General features: G+C 38.5%; 1 protein-coding gene across 1 annotated transcript in view; it reads right to left on the bottom strand.

Moving 5' to 3' along the window:
• Positions 1-15,886, bottom strand: part of ATXN7 (ataxin 7) — a 61,990-nt gene extending 46,104 nt beyond the window's left edge. The window contains exons 1-2 of the mRNA XM_015819395.1: positions 15,619-15,886; positions 11,265-11,333 (exon numbers count right to left, since the gene is read on the bottom strand). Of these exons, the coding sequence (XP_015674881.1) occupies positions 11,265-11,333; positions 15,619-15,886 (337 nt within the window). The remainder of the gene's footprint in view (positions 1-11,264; positions 11,334-15,618) is intronic.
• Positions 15,887-17,147: the final 1,261 nt, after the last annotated feature.

Below are 17,147 nucleotides of genomic sequence, written 5' to 3'. Positions count from 1 at the left end.
TCTTCACAAAATGAATTAAGGCAGTCTTTTTTCAGCACTTTGAATTGCATCCAGAAACCGATTGATAATAAAGGCCTAAAAAAACAAGGTGCAATGTGATGGTAGCAGGCTAACACCAGCCAGTAACTGGTCTACTGCATTTTTACACTTACCCAGGTGGGTTTTCAAAGACAGAATGTAGAACATGTTGCAGTATTCCAGCTAAGATGAGGGCATGAGCCACTGTTGTGTGAACTTTGTCTTCCAGGTAGGAATGCAACTGGCACACCAATTAAAACTGGACAAAAGCCTGCTTGGCCACTGCCTCCACCTGCCTAATCAGCCCTAGTCTCTGCTCTCTCTGGGGCAGTGGCACCCCATTGAGAAACAATCTTGATTCCCACGGAGTTAACAATTAACTCTTTCTTGTTTAGTCAAATTCAGCCCTCTTACTATAGCTTCCAGACACCAGAACAAGACTTCCATAGCTCAGCTTGCTCATTTTTTTTTTTATCCTGGATCAAATCTTTCAGAAGATTTTCTTAGCTGTTGTTGGTTATTATGCATGATTTATTTCCAACAACTAATTTAGAAGCGGTGTAGAATTTACAATTAATTAATGAACAAGTCCACTAAGAAACCACTGATGACAGCGGAATGAAATACAACATTTAAGCAAGTTTGGTTAGAGTATTTTCGAGATTTAAAAAAATCTGAAAGCACTAAAGCCAAATGATGTAACTATTTTCACCATCAGTTAGCCCCCAACCACATTTAGCTTTCTTCCTGGTATTTTTTTTTGAGGGGGGGAGGTCACTTTTAGATGGAACAACAGGAACATTTAAAGAGCTTTCTGGAAATCCTGCATCTGATTAATAATCAAGTCCTTTTAAATAATAAAAAAAATACAGTGAGGGTAGGAGAGAAGCTTGAAATAAAAGATTTCAACTCAATTACTTCTGCTGTCAGTAAAATGCTTTCTATAGAGCCCATCCTCTAAATTAGCAAATTAAACCTAAGCATCAGCTGTTTCTAGACTATGCCCAATATTTTAATGTGTGTTACAGATATCAAGAACTGTTTCTCCCAGTATCCTGGGTGTCCCTTGACACTATAAGAAAGTTTGAGGACTTCTTAAAATACCAGTCTAATAGGTAGTTATCTTCTTCTAAGCAAACAACTACCATCTCTCTTAATTCTCAAATATGCTATTTTTTTCTCTTTCTGAGAGATTTGTTTTTATAAATTCCTTTATCATCTATTGCTACAGAGCCTGTCACCTTAACACCCTAATTTAAATTACCTCGTGGTATCACATAAAAATTGAGCCCAGTTTTAGAACTTCTCCACATCTGCATAAACATATTTTCTAAATTAATTAAACCACTGTAATCCATTCAGTAGCTGCAGCACCATTTTAAAGCAGATATCTAATTTTTAATACTGTTAAAAGTGTTTTTTTAAAGGTTATAGGCTTAATCTATTTTAGAGGGCTAACAACCTACATATGCCAAGCACTTCGAACTATAATATTTGCAAACACTTGTATTGCATTTAAAGCTTGTACATATTAGCTATGCTGTTTAAAATAATAATTTAATTCATGTCTACATAACTAGTTTGGCTGGCCCTTCCAGACTTCGTTCCATAAAGAAGTATTTCAGGTATCTCACACTTCCAAGTCCATAGAGTGTTAGTCTCATAGAACTGTCCACCTTAGGCAGCAGAAATCCAAGAAAGCATAACTTATGATCCTTATAAACCCTCTATAGCCTCCCATGGAATCTTATTAAGTTTAAAGTTGCTATCATTACTGTCAAAGCAAGAACATCAGATAACAATTCAGGGGCTTTATGACTGTAAAGTAGGGGAGTGAATTGTGCTCTGATACTATGTGTTTAGGAGAGGGGAATTCAGATTTCGGCTTCGACCATGTATGTGCCAAAGCTATGCTACTTGAATAAAGATTCTTTTAGGTAAACAATGTCTTGAAGTACTTTGAAGAGCTTCATTTGTCGGAAACATGACATTTACACTATATAGGGTAATAACATTTATTCCAGTTCATAACAGATTAAACCAAACCTAATTTATGAAGTGGAAGATTGACTGAGAGTCAATATCATGCTTGTTTCAGCCACAGGAGATCACAATTGAGAATTTTCTGACTTTTGCTCTAGCCCCCCCCCCCTTTTTAACAATTTCTTAGTATTATTATATTGATTCTATTTTGTGCTGTTTTAATCAGCACTGTTTTTATGACTTTGTTTCCAACAAATATGCCAATGTAGTATAGCAATGTGGAAGCAAACAGGTAGTCCTTAACTTACGGCAATTGAGTCCAAAATTTATGTTGCTAAGAGAAATTTGTTGTGAGTTTTTCAACTTTCCTTGCCACATTTGTTAAGTGAATTACTGCAGTTGTTAAATTAGCAACATGGTTGTTAAGTGACTCTGGTTTCCCCATTGACTTTGCTTGTCAGACGATTGCAAAAGGTGATCATATGACCCCGGGACATTGAAACCGTCATAAATGTGAGTCAGTTGTCAAGCATCTGAATGTAAATCACATGACCGTGGGAATGCTACAACAATCATAAGTGTAAAAAATGATCATAAGTCACTTTTTTCAGTGCCCTTGTAACTTCGAACAATCACAAAGTGAATTGTAAGTCAAGAATTACCTTTATTTAACAAAGGTTCTTATCAGCATTATCAGTTTAGAAGCATCGACAGAACAAGAATAGGATATCTGGCTTAAATCTGGATAGTTCTCCTGCTCCCCCATGTCCACAACAGATTGGAGAACCTTTAGAATGGATACAATGAGAACATACTATTCTTCTGTCCAAAGCTTTATGATTTTGAGCCACTCTCTGATTCTTAGGATGTCTTTCTCTATGCCACCAGTGTTTTCTTTGACTAGAGAAAGGGAATAAGATCTGTGTATATCTAACTAAGCATTTTTTCAAGTGCTGAGTCAATTAGCAGCTAAGCTCTCAGGAATCCTTGCTTGCCGAATACAGACAGGACACCTTTGTCCAGGTAGAAGAGGAAAATCTACAACTGGATGCTCACAAAGTTTCTAAACATTATAGAGGAACATTTAGTGCAAACAGAGAGTGATCTGGAAAGTGAAAGAAGTAATTGGAACACTGGATGGAGAATTTGCACAGGCCATACTTAGTGCACTAGCCAAAGGTCCCTCAAGGCTGCTTGCGATGATCACAAAGGAGACATCCTTGTCATGCATAAATTTCCTTTGTGAACACAAATAAAATTTTAAAAAGTCTACTTACAGCAATCTCAGAATTAATATGCCATTTTAAAAGTAAGGGCTCAGATGTTAAAAGGCATAAATAGTGAAGAAAGGAATCACCAGCCCAATATTAAGAAAGATGTCATTTCTAAAAAGGCATTCCTCAAACTAGTTAATCACCTCACTTCATCTTAGACCTGAAACACAACATAATGCAAAAGATCTTATGAAATGAACATTTATGGAAAAAAGTGATTTTTTAAAATGTAGCCTGATTCTCTGTGATTTGAGTTTTAAAATAGGATGGCAATCCCCTAAATCAGGGGTGTCAAACTGCCGGCCCGTAGGCCAGACACGTCATCCCAAAACCGCACCCACCCCATTGCTAGCAATGGAGAAAAAGCTCCGATACGTCGCGTGATGTCACGTGACGTCGCAAGTTTGACATGCCTGCCCTAAATTGTGTTCCAATATCTAGGGAGCTGCCACAAAGAGGGGGTCAACCTATTCTTCCAAGCACCTGAAGGTAAGACAAGAAGCAATGGATGGAAACTAATCAAAGAGAGAATCAACCTAGAATTAAGGGGAAATTTCCTGACAGAACAATTAATCAGTGGAACAACTTGCCTCCAAGTTGTTGTGGCTGCTCCAACACCAGACGTTGGTGTGTAGACTAGATTCTTTTCTAAAGATTTCAAGTGCAAAGCACAGCAGTGGTGTATCATATATATTATAGGAAGCCACTACAGTGTCATGAAGGATCTATAGCCACATCAATTCTACAAAAGGTATGGGTGAAAACCATCTTCAAAACCAAGTCCAAAGATCTTTTTACTGTCTTATATAATTACGCTACCTTGCAACCTGATACTTACAAAGCAATTTAAACATGTTAAAAGCCAGAACTTCTCAAAGTGTGGATCATGATGTACTGGGAAAGGTAAGCAAGTTTTTTTTGGGGGGGGGGGCACAATCTGGAGACAGGTTGTATCTGCAAAGTAGAATGGATACCAGAATTTCGTGCCTGGAGCAAACTTATCCAAATAAAGATCACAGCAAGTTCTGCCAGGATTCTAGCTTTGTGTTCACAAGTGTCATGTTTTGAACTTAGAAGCTGGAATAATTTTCTAACTCCCATTCTGCCTTGACAAACTAGTTGTCTGCAGGTCTCTGTGCTGTGTGCCACCCAGATGGTGAGATGGGTGGCTATGCAAATATGATAGATAGCTAGATAGCTAGACAGACAGATTGATCACAGGAGTTGGAATGCAGCCTTAAAAGGTCCCGACTTTGACTGTTCAAACTTCCTAGTTAGCGAGTGCAATGCTGGATCACTGTCAGAATCTTGCTAAGGCTTAGTTTGTAGAGAGTAGTGACAGAGCTCCACCTTTGGGTGAACAAATCTCATGGCATATATACTCAGGACCTGGAACACTGTCAGAATTTGCTCTGAGAATCTAATGACAAATTCGGAATTTATAGCTACAGCATAAAGATTCCAAATGTGAAGTGGAAGTGGAAGTCTGAAAAATAAAACCAAAATAAGCAAGCTCATCCTTCCCACTTTAAAAAAAATAGTTTTAAATGTACTTATCTTATGGAAATATCTCCAAAGTAAAGATTTTACACCATAAATTTGAAGGGTCCTACCATGGTTTTGTTTTATATGCATATTAAAATTTGATTACAGGTAGTCCTTAACTTACAACCACAATTGAATCCAAAATTTCTGTTGCTAAATGAAACATTTAAGTGAGTTTTGCCCCGTTTTATGCCCTTTCTTGACACGGTTGTTAAGTGATGATTACAGGTAGTCCTCAACTTACAACCACAACTGAATCCAAAATTTCTGTTGCTAAATGAGACATTTAAGTGAGTTTTGCCCCATTTTATGCCTTTCTTGACACAGTTGTTAAGTGAATCACTGTGGTGGTTAAGTTAGTAACACGGTTGTTAAGTGAATTTTGCTTTCCCATTGACTTTGCTTGTCAGAAGGTTGCAAAAGGTGATCCCATGACCCCAGAACGACGTAGCAACCATCAGTTGCCAAGTGTCTGAATTTTGATCATGTGAACATGGAGATGCTGTACTGGTCGTAAGTGTGAAAAAAGGCCATAAATCACTTTTTTCAGTGTTGTTATAACTTTAAACAGTCACTAAATTAACAGTTGTAAGTCGAGAACTACCTATATTAAAGTCAGTGGTATATTTACCTTTTGCTAGACCTAACCTCAATGTAATCATTTTTTTCAACCATTGGAGATGAAGGGTGGGGTAATTTTATGAATTTATTTACCAAATTAAAGCAAAATTTTAGAAACTCTGCAATACACCAAAATATTGCTAAGGTTCAACTAAACACATAACTCTAAAGTCTGTATAAATACATAAGTAATATATCTATGTGTAGACACTGGTTGTGAAAGAATATCTGCTCTCTTTCAATTTTTTTGAAGTTTTGCCACTGAAGGTTATCAGACCTTCATGTGGGCCACAAAGATGTACAAAATAGTCTGACTTTAATGTTTGTTTGATTCATTTATTTAATAAAGAAAATAATCCAACAGGCGATATACTATAGTAATAGAGTTATTTTTTCACTGAACTGTAGCTTTAATGTGTGAAGTGTTAAACACCATCAAGCCTTTTATCCATTAAGGATACTGTTGCTGGCATGCACATAATTATTTCAAAACAAAAAAGGGGAATTTAATTGGGTCAAAATTAGGTTATTATTTAAGACAGTTTCTATAACAATATCTGATCCATGCTGCGCAGCAATATGTGAACTAAAAATAGTCTTAACAATCCTTTGAGTGTCCCTTAACTATATGCTTGTAGTTGTAAAGCATATTCTGAATTCAGTTGGCCTACAAAAGAAGATATAAAACAGAAGAGTATGTGTCTAATAACTTCTGTATTTAATTTTTCCCTTACCACTATTTTTAATGTGTCTTATGGGAATCCTTAGTACACATGAAATAATGCAGTACCTCGTAATAGTTTTGCCCTATTTACAACCACCCTAATATATTATTTCTAGTAAGTCTTTTAATATCAGTTATGAAAAACATGAATGGGAAGAAAAACATGTTTCTCATGTCTGTTTGTGGGTTTCTTATTAGCATCCAGTTAACCACGGAAAGCCAAAATGGTTTTTCTTTTGTTTTTAAATATGCTACTAGTGGTTTTTAGCTAAAGAGGGAAACATGATAGCCAACAGCTGGAATATCACATACAATGCAGCATCCTGCTAAATATGATTTTTGTATGACTGTAAGTCGCCTAGAATCGCCTCAGTGAGATGAGCAGCATACAAGTTTAATAATAAGTAAATAAAAGCATATTCACGGTATAATAACTTTTTGGAGTTAGGAATGGTCAAGATATATGAAAAGTACAGAATAAAAATCAAAATCACCTCATTGTTTGGTTTTTTTAAAAAAGTCATTCAGAGTCCTGTAGCTTAGAGCAAAAACTTCTGCCAGTGATCTACTACTACTTGACTTGTAAACTGATACACATCTGTTTCTTCTAACTGGAGAGTGAAGAGACACTGCTTTGACATACACAGCATCAAGTGCTAATGGCTATTTCCTTCAGTAGATTAAAAAACACCTGCAGTATCGAAATCAGAGCATTGACAAAGTTAGAGAATTCTGAAAGAATGAAATTACATTTTGTTCAGAAAGATTTTTTTCCAGTTCTGTAGTATATAATAATAATAATAATAATAAAGTTGGAAGGGACCTTGGAGGTCATCTAGTCCAACCTCCTGCTCAGGCAGGAGACCCTATATCATTTCGGACAAATGGCTGTTCAGTCTCTTCTTAAAAACTTCCAGTGTTGGAGCATTCACTGCTTCTGGAGGCAGGTTGTTCCACTGGTTAATTGTTCTAACTGTCAGGAAGTTTCTCCTTAGTTCTAGATTGCTTCTCTCCTTGATTAGTTTCCATCCGTTGCTTCTTGCCCTGTCTTCAGGCACTTTGGAGAATAGCTTGACTCCCTCTTCTTTGTGGCAGCCCCTGAGATATTGGAACACTGCTATCATGTCCCCCCTCATCCTTCTCTTCATTAAACTAGACATACCCAATTCCAGCAGCCGTTCCTTGTATGCTTTAGCCTCCAGTCCCCTAATCATCTTTGTTGCTCTTCTCTGTACTCTTTCTAGAGTCTCAACATCTTTTTTTTATAATATGCCCAAATAAACATTTTTTTTTCAACTGTTATCATCTGGAAAATTATATGGCTTAATGATACCTCTGCCGCCCACATGGCATACCTAACTAAGTACCAAAACACAGAAAGCCCTTTACTGCACATGTGTCATGTCCTCCCTACAGCTGTCTTTGAAGGGCAATACAGGAAGGTTCCTTACTCAGACAATGTCTTTGTGACTCTGGACACACACACAAATTACAGAGCCTGCACTATAGAAATGTTCATACACCCCATGTCACCACTGATACGTAAGTATCCAAGGTGCACAAAACAATTTTATATAGTCCTGTTGATTTCAGATATCAGCCCTACCACAACATACAGTGTTGCCAAGTTCTGTGCAGCAGTACTCAAAATTTGTCCAATGATGATCAGTGCCCGAGTTTCGACTTTATAAATTAGATTTGTGCTTTGTAGCTTTATAGTCTTCCATAAAAATGGCAGTTTTTTATGCTCCCCTACACCCATCTAATGCTCCTTCCCCTTCTTTTAGATTCTCATTTTTGTATATACTTTTAATGTGTGTGTATTATGTGTGTGTATTAAATTTTTGTATGCATACACATATGTGCATTTTCTGTATACACATATGTATGTGTATGTATTAATTTTTTAAATTTCATTCATGATGTATATTTCTAGACTCCTACCACCCTCCTTATGTTGGTCTATGACTATAATAAAGATTTGATTTGATATGGCCTAACAACTGTTTTGTGTTTACCGTACATAATTGCCACTTATCTTTATACAACTAGACAGGCATTATGATAGTTTTCTAATACATTTGGAGAGGACAGGATAAAGAAGATCTTAGAACAATCATAGAGGATAACTAAACTTATTTAGATATTAAAGAAAGCCAAGGCAGTTATTAAGAACTACGATAAGGAGCATGGGCTTGAAAATATATCCAGCTGGTGAACTTCAGATTAAATTGTTACTCTTGTACAGTGAAGCTCACATTTATGTTCAAAACATGTTTTGATGGCAACTGATGTCTCTGTTTTGGACCTCTAACCATTCATAGACAAGGCTGCATTTCCAATATTTTACTGAATGCAAGACACATATTTCCATGGAAGTCTTATATAAGAACCTTTAGAATCAACCCTCACTTAGAGATCCAATGAGCTGGAAGTAGTAATTTTGTCTGCTGTTAACTTGTCAAACGGGAAAGGAACAATGCAATTAAATGGAAATCATTGCTTGATATTCTGTCTGTCTGAAAAGCCAGTTTAATCTTACTTCTGAAACAATCCCATTCTGCTGAACAACATCTCCCACAGACTCATTTGTCAAATGACAGCAAAATAGTATTTGTGATAACTAGAATATTTTGTAAGGGTAAAATATATGATTTGTAAAGAAAAACCCTTCCCTTTAAATACTGGTAAATACCGAACAGCATGTTTCAGACAAAAAAAAGCAAAGGGGAAGATACTTTGTTGGGAAAGAAGGATACAACTACTGCTTTGCAGAGAACTCTTTAGTTGGAAGGATTTAAATGTTTTTATTCTTAGCCCAGATGATAGCAAAATAGTTATGCTGAACTATTCTATATAATGCAGAATGTAAATGTTTTAGTATGTAACAAATTGCAAAAGTGATAATGAGGCAACCATACGATAGCTAATAGGCTTGTCCATGATCTATTTTGCATCTTAGCTTTTCAGAAGATGAAGAAGAAATATCAAATATCAAGAAGGCAACAAGTGTACTGTTACAGATCAAAAATACCAAGAGACCATCTAATTATAATTATATCCCTTGAAGAGGCTGAAAATATAAACAAATGTGATGTATACAGCTTTAAAAAGGGCATGTAATCTACATTCTATACAACTGAACATATGGCTCATATGTGTACCTAGTCTCAACCTGCCCTTAATTAAGAGGGGAAAAGATGTCTACCTGTTCAAAAACTGAGGTACTATGCAGATCACACATCTATCTTTTTGTAATGTCTTTCCATTTTTCTCTAGCATAGAACAAAGGTTTTAGGTAATATTTCAAGATGTGCTAAGGCCAACAATGTTTTCATGAATTTACAGGGCAGCTAGATATTCTTTAATCATTTTATAATTTCTTGGAATCATAAACAAAGATTTAAAAAAAAAAAAACATTCCCTGCAAAAAAACTTTGTATGACTGCATAAATTTAAGCTACCGTAAGCTGGCATGCATATTGTAGATGTAAGATTCAAGAAGTACTGACCCCTGCAAAAGATCTATCCAAAAGCATTGCAAGAACATTTTTTGATGTAAATGAGATGAGATTGTAAGAGAAATAAAAATAATTTAGTTATCTCAGTGCCACTCAATTCTATTTATTAAACCTGGCCATAAAGTATCTCCTAACATACAACCAGCCCAAAAAACGTAAGCAAGTAAAAGACCATATAGTGGTGAAAGTGAGTGGCACTGGAGAGATCCTGATTTAAGTCTACCTTTAACCACTGAAACTCTCTGGGACCTTCAGCCGGTCACTCTCACCCAATCTACCTCAGAGGGTTGTTGTTTGGGGAAAATGGGAAGAGGAGCGCTATGTTTATCTTAAGCTCCTAACATGGGATATAATGCTAATACAGAGATAAAGCCCCAAATAGGAATGAATAGCTCAAACATCTTCATGGAGACATCAGTTTATAGATTAATGAAAACTTCAGATATATTGTGAAAATTACATGACTCAGAAACCATGAGTATATCATAATCCCCTTATATAAGGCTACGTTATGATTACACTTGGAGCCTATGGATCATTTTGATTTTTATATATAAAAAGGAATAATACAGAGCTCAAAAATGTGCAAAAAAGGCAACTAATGTGATCAGGAGGATGGAGTAAAAGATTGAAACACATGGAGCTTTTTAAAGCTGAAAAAGATAAATGGAAAATGACAAGAGACTTACGGAAGTTGATAGATATTTCCCCCCTCTTAACTTTTTATGAATTAAGATGAATCAATGCATTAAGAATAAATGTAATCCTTCTTCTTAGTGCACTGATTCATCTAACATTTGTACATATACCAAAATTAGATGTGGAACCTGTAACTGAAGTATGAGGTAATGATTGTCATTTTAAGTTGCTTAAAGACAAACTAAGCAAGTTCCTAGAAGCCAATGCTGTCAATATCTATTAAACACGAAAACTAAGCCTCTAAATACTTCCCTTAGATAGCTATACTAAAAGACAGTTATTACAGTGGTGTTCTGCTGGTCAATTTTTAGTGAACAGGTCTATCAATTTCAAACTAGATCCTGGAAAAAATATCATTTCATCAAAATGCAGAATTTTTCTTGCATTATTTTTTGACCTGCTCCTTGCATACCACATAGCTAGGCAAACAATCAACTGTCCTATGAAAAGTAGCTTCAGCATTCTGCATGACCTTTTAAGAATTACATAGAGCCAAATCTATTATAAGATGAACAAACAGAACCCCACCACCAAATTAGCATATAAAAGTCGAAAAGTATTACCAGTGACTTCTATTAGCTTTTGTTGTTACATTATGTATTTAATGTAATAGAAAATTACATTAAATAACTCATAAATAAAATAATAACATTAATGTTTAGAAATTTTGAAAAACGTAAATGTATGTTATTTGTCTGAAATAACTAACATAAATACGTATGTTAGTTATTTCAGACAAATACAAAGTTCCAATAATCTCTGGAAGTGCAAGTTTGTAATAATGTAGGGTTGCAAATTCAGGCCCATATAAAATTCTGCATGTGTATATGTTTCACTGACAGTTCTATGAAGTAGGAAATCCGTCTACATCAAACTCACCTTCCCTACAAAGTCGCATCGCTTCTCGGTTTTTACCATACTCCTTGAAATTTTCGTCCAAGGCTGCTCCTTTGAGGATGTAACAAACAAAAGAAAAATGTTAGTTTGTACTGTTCTTTTTAGAGTGTCAACTACATGGCCAATTATATTCTGATTACATCCAAAGCATTCAGTGCAACAATGCTATAAAATGTATTTGTCTTCCCATCTTACATAAAATGGTTTAAATTCCTTTGATAGGAAAAAAAATCTTAAAATACAAAAAGCATGTAGTAGATGCTTTCCTTCCTTCTTTAAAAGCAAGTGAGTACTAAGATAATATAAAGGATTTAATATGGCCTAGAAGTCAAATACTAAAGAAACATACGTTACAAAAAGAATTTTATTTTATAAGAATTAAAAATCAACTTTCTGCATATAACTTTGCTTTGGAACAAAGAAAATAAACTTCTCTACAATGCTCCTCAGCAATGAAATGCTTTCCTCTGAATATGAATTAGAGCGACATCCCTAGCCATTCCATCACTAGGTTCAAACACGTTCATTCAGGTATTTTAAAACTGATCTAGTGTTATATGCTCTTTTATTCTATACACTGAATTGGTGAATGGCCATAAACGCCCCCAAAATGTTAGTAGGTAATAATCATCGTCTGGAGAGAAGATCTCTTTCAAAACCTGACTCTGGACTTTGATACAACCATGAAATCAAATTAACAGCCACCATTTATTTAACAAGTGGCAGATTCACCTCATAGCTCCATTGTTTTTATTCTGAAAAGGACAGTTAGAATTCCTACTGTCAAACATTCTATCACAAACTGCTGCTCAAATCCTATAAGCAACATACATTTGAGGGGGGAAAAGGTTTATAAGGTGCATTCTCCAACTTCTCAAGATTAAACTAAATCTACTCTTCATTGAAGCCAAGACCAATGAGTGCTTGTCTCCAAAACTGCCAATACTGGAAGATGTTAAAATCTATAGGGTGGAAAAACCTAAAGATGGAAGGACCAGCTCTGTAAAGCTTCTGAAAGTTCACCAGCTTTCAATGAAAATAGGCATTTGATCAGTTGTCCCACATGCTGATAGATTATGGTCAGCCACTGTCTTATGCAGAGCAATTGTGCTATTGGAAGTCTCAGGTAATGCCTTCATGTAATGTATACAGGATGTGATGCATAAAGAAAAGTCCCTAAATATAAAGTTTATTTTAGCAGTGCTTTGAACCTAGTAAGAGGCCTTGATTTCACCACCTGAAGAGGTGGACATATCACATCGAGTCTTTGGTGCCAGAATATACATGCCAATATGGGCAATTTGAAATATTGCATGTTTTATGCAGGTTTGAGAGGAAAGGTTTTAGTTTCTACTCTTAATTCTCTTCCAAATAAAGTTTTGCAGGTAGTAGTTGCATTTTTGTTGCATGGCAAACTGCCTTATATTTCTTCTTGGTAGTATATTTTGTATAAGCTACCAGGAATTACATAATAATTTTATGTAGCCTATTTTTAAATTATTATAATTCTGCCTCTTATTTTGGCTGCTCAAAAATGCATGCGATAGACATTATGTATTACATCACAACTTTATTCCTGGTGCTCTGATATTTTTGATAACTTTCAAAGTCTGAAAAAATAGCTCATTCGGTATTTGGACGTATTAATACTTTCCATATTTTAACTTTTATTCACAAGCATGTCATAAAACATATCCAGATGATCATTTCTATCATAAGAATGATTTATTGGAGCACAATAACCTTCCTGCCTATTTACATTATCTTGTCTCATCTCCTTCTCCCTTGTAGCTAAGGAACAAGTAGGACACTTTTGCTTCCACTTTTAGTTTCAGTTCCTTCCACTTTTAGTTGCAGTTGCAGTTCTGAACCAGGAACTATAGTTAACATTAATAAACTTACCTAGAAATCACTTTGATTTATTTTAAATTCAACAGTGAAGCAACAATTTGTTGCTTCACTAAATGTGGCAAACTGCAGTTAATTAAAGTAAAAACAGAAGGACTGTGCAAACCCAAAGGACTGAGCTTGCTGATACCAAGTAACCCACAGTTAGCATAATGTTAAGCATAGCAAATATAACAAAAAAGTGGGAGAATCATCTGGTGGTCTAGTGCCATCAGTGTGTTAATGAAACTCATCCTGGGCCATGCTCTGCTCTTGATATCTTATTTTGGCGCTCTGGATCTGGATGGCCTAAAATTGAACCCTATCTAAACAAAGTGTCTATTTGTCCATTGTGGTTCTCTGGCTACTCCAGTGATGTCTTTCTAGATATGGAAGCACTATCCTGGAAGAGAAGGTTTACGATTTTGGGATCCTCCTGGACTCAAGACTCCAAGTTGAAGGCAGCTGGAGGCCATGACTGGGGCAGTTTTTGCTCAGCTTTGACTTGTGTGGCAATTGGACCCTACCTGAGGCAAGACACCTTGCTACAGTGACGTAAGGCCTCATTACCACTTACTTAGATTACCACAAAGCATTCTATTTGAGACTGCCTGTACTTAAATTACCACAAAGCACTCTACTTGGACTGCCTTTAAAGACCACTCAGGCATTTCATTTTCTCCAAAATGTAGCAGCTTGGGTACTATTTGGCACTTTCCAGTAGAAGTACAAACAGCTTTGGATTCTGTCCTGGCTTCCTATTGACATTAGGTTGCTTTAAACTAATATTAAGTGTTGTCATATTGTGGGATCAAGGAAATGTGCCCTCTCTGTCATGATCTTCACCCTCTGTAGCAGCATTTCTCTAGAAAGAAGGGCAGTGTCCTCCCTCCTAGGGTCCTGGAAATCACTTGAAACCTGGCTTTGGTTTAATATATTGGGGAGCCCTGTTTGATTTGTGTTACTTTGAAGATCCTTTTAGTCTGGGTTGTCTGTATGTGGTTTTATGTCACTTCTGTTTTTATGGATATTTTGGGTTTTGTACGCCACCCAGAGTCTTCTAGTGTTAAGTGGCTATAAGAAATTTGAATAAATAAAAATAACAACATTTAAAGGGATGGTGGTATCCTATAAAGCTCTTTATATTTCATACCACCTTATCTTCATTCATTAAAATCAGGCTGACCAATTTTATTTCACCCAGAAGGAACTAATGATTTCCCACTTTCAGAAGGTATAGGGGGAGGGGAAGCTCAGGGGTCTGCAATGGTCTCCCACTAGAGCAGGGGTGTCAAACTCACAATGTCACGTGACGTGTTATGACGTATCGCGACTTTTTTTCCATTGCTGGTGCGGTTTCAGCATGACGCATCCGGTCCGCGGGCCGGCAGTTTGACACTCCTGCACTAGAGTTTAGTTTAGCTCAGCTCCAACTTTTAACTGCCATCAGAAGCAGTTGCACATGTCTGTTATTCAGATATTTTGTTTTAAAGATGTTATTGTTTTAATACTGACCGTGGAAGTCTTTGTTTGTATATTTCTATAAAACCACTGGGAGTCCTGCGGAATGGTGATGGGCTATAAATGTTATGAATAAATAAAATCACATCCGCTAATGTTACATTAAATACTCTTGGAGTCTCATAACACTGATTTCTAATATAAATGGTTGTGTGATTTGAAGGAAGAATACAGTAGACTTCAAAAACCCACTGGAAACAACTTGCATTATGGGATGTCATCACAATAGAAACAAAAAAAACCAAGAAATAGGCAACTGCTCTCCTGTTTGCCCTGATAAATAAGTCGCAGGACTTACCTGAGATCTAGCTTTTTTTTTTTTTTTACTTTTTAAAGCGAACACCTCAAGAAGAGAGAAGGCCCTTATATTTAAACCTAAAATCTTTCGAGTGAAGCTGAACTCCTGTTGCTTTCGTACAAAAGCTCCATGCTGTTTTCCTGGCAGGAACGTGGAGATGAATGACCATTGTCTTCTTTCAGGACTTTTTTTTTTTTTTTTCTTCAAAAAATTAATTAATTAATTAATGAAATCCCAAACTACTCCAGTCGTAGCTCTGGAATTTCCTGGTGGTCTCCCATCCAAGCGCCGATCAGTCAAGCACACTTAACGTTTTCGTAATCACCCCAAGGTCAGTTAGGCACTGCCACCTGCCTGAGCAAGATTTACCGAGTGACCTACCTATCTATAAACCTGTGATACAGACTGAGGTGCGAGGTGGAGGAGAGAACACAAACAGGACCTTCTTGGCCAACTCTCCCTCCCTGCTCTCCCCCTCCTTCTTACTCTGGGACAGATTATCAGACAATTCCGGCAGGAGAGCGTCGTTAGGCGACCAGCTGTGTTAACCCTTCCGCTGCCGGCCAGACCCCCCTCCCCTCCCCCTCCCCCACGGAGCAGGGACTCCCGCTCGCTCGCCCGCTCGCTCACCATCGTTCCCGTGAAGTTTAGCAGCGTCGACCCAATGGCTCCAGGGCTGCCCCAGCATCGCCTCCGGGCTAGGCAAGGACCTGCGCTCCCCGACGGTCGCCATTGCTGCGCTGGTGGCGGTGGCTGTACTGGCGGGGATCGTGGCGGCGGGGCCGAGGCCGCTCTCGCCGCTGCCTCCTCCGTGCCGGGGCCGCCGCTGCTGCCTGCTGGCCGCCGCCGCCGCTCTGCGTTGCTCCCCTCTGACGTCAGCCGCGGCCCGCGCCGACATTCTTTCCGCTGCTACAATGTAACGAGAAAAGTCATCAGGCTCTTTTAAGGTGGCGCCGCCGCTTAAGGAAGTTCCCAGAGAATCCCCCGCTCGCCGAGCTGAACCGGGGCCGCCGCTACGGGCGCCGCGCAGGGAATAATAACAACGCGAGGCCTCCTGGCATCGCCTTTGTTTCCCATTAATCTCTCGGACGAGCCGGATGAGCCGTCGGGCGCGCTCGGCTCTCAGCTCGGGAAGGGCACCAGCATTCTTCCCCGCTGCCGCTAAAGAAAGGGAGGCGAGGCGGTCGACGCTAAGGCGGCCGTAGTCATCGGGGATCCCGACTCGGCAGCCACCCAGCCAAAGTGCTTCTCGGGAGCCCGCGGTTCGAATCCAACTAGGCGACCTCGTCCCCAGACGGCCATCCAAGCAACGGCCCCCGACTCAAGCGTCTCTCCTTCGCCCTCTCCCACATCGCCCTCCGCGCAGCCCCGAAGTCGCGAAACTCCAGCCAAAGGAAGTTGTTTATTTTAGGCGTCTCGGCAAAGTCCGGGGCGCATCACGCCGACTGCGCCCGCCTTCTTTCCTTTTTTTTCCTTTCCTTTCGCAGGCGACGGGGTCTTAAAGGGACAAGAGGAGCAAGCGCCGCTTCCTCCCCCCCCCCCGCAGCCAGGAAGTCCGGGCGGCGGTCGGCCCAACCTCAACGGCCGATGGTTTCGTTTTTCGTAAAAACGAAAAAATAAATAAATAAATAAATAAAAAAATCAAATCGACTCTTGACACGCGTCGCGCTCCGGCTGAACCCCACGCCCTTCGTTTTGCGCGAGTAGTCTCGGGGGTTTACTCTCAGGGCTACCTTAAGGACGAGACGCCTCCCTCCCACCTTAAAAGTTTTCACGTCAAAGCACAGGAACGGCGGCTGAATAGGAAACAAGCAGGAAACTAACCCCGTCTAGGCAACTCATCTCCCGCCCCCCCCCCTCCGCTCTCGCGGACACCTTCCTTCCACTAATGTCATCCACGGTCTTGCCTTAAAAGGTCTCATTTAATATTTAAATCGCTTCGCATCGATCCGCCAATAAGAAAAAGGAGGCGCTTGCTTGCTTGCTTGCTTGCAAAAAGTCGCCGAGGTGGTTTTTTTTTTTTTTTTTTTTTTTTTTTACATCTGTCAAAAGCAGGAGCGAAGACAAATCCCGGCTGCCTGGTTAAAAAGGCAGCGGGCAAAAGCAACACAATTTATATTTTTTTTTAATCCCCCCCCCCCAAAAAAAAAGCTTTAAAA

The sequence above is a fragment of the Protobothrops mucrosquamatus genome, unplaced genomic scaffold (genome assembly GCF_001527695.2).
Source record: "Protobothrops mucrosquamatus isolate PMUCROS unplaced genomic scaffold, P.Mucros_1.0 scaffold914, whole genome shotgun sequence".
NCBI lineage: Eukaryota > Metazoa > Chordata > Lepidosauria > Squamata > Viperidae > Protobothrops > Protobothrops mucrosquamatus.
Note: the sequence above shows the minus strand (reverse complement) of the source record. Positions and strands in the feature narration are given on the sequence as shown.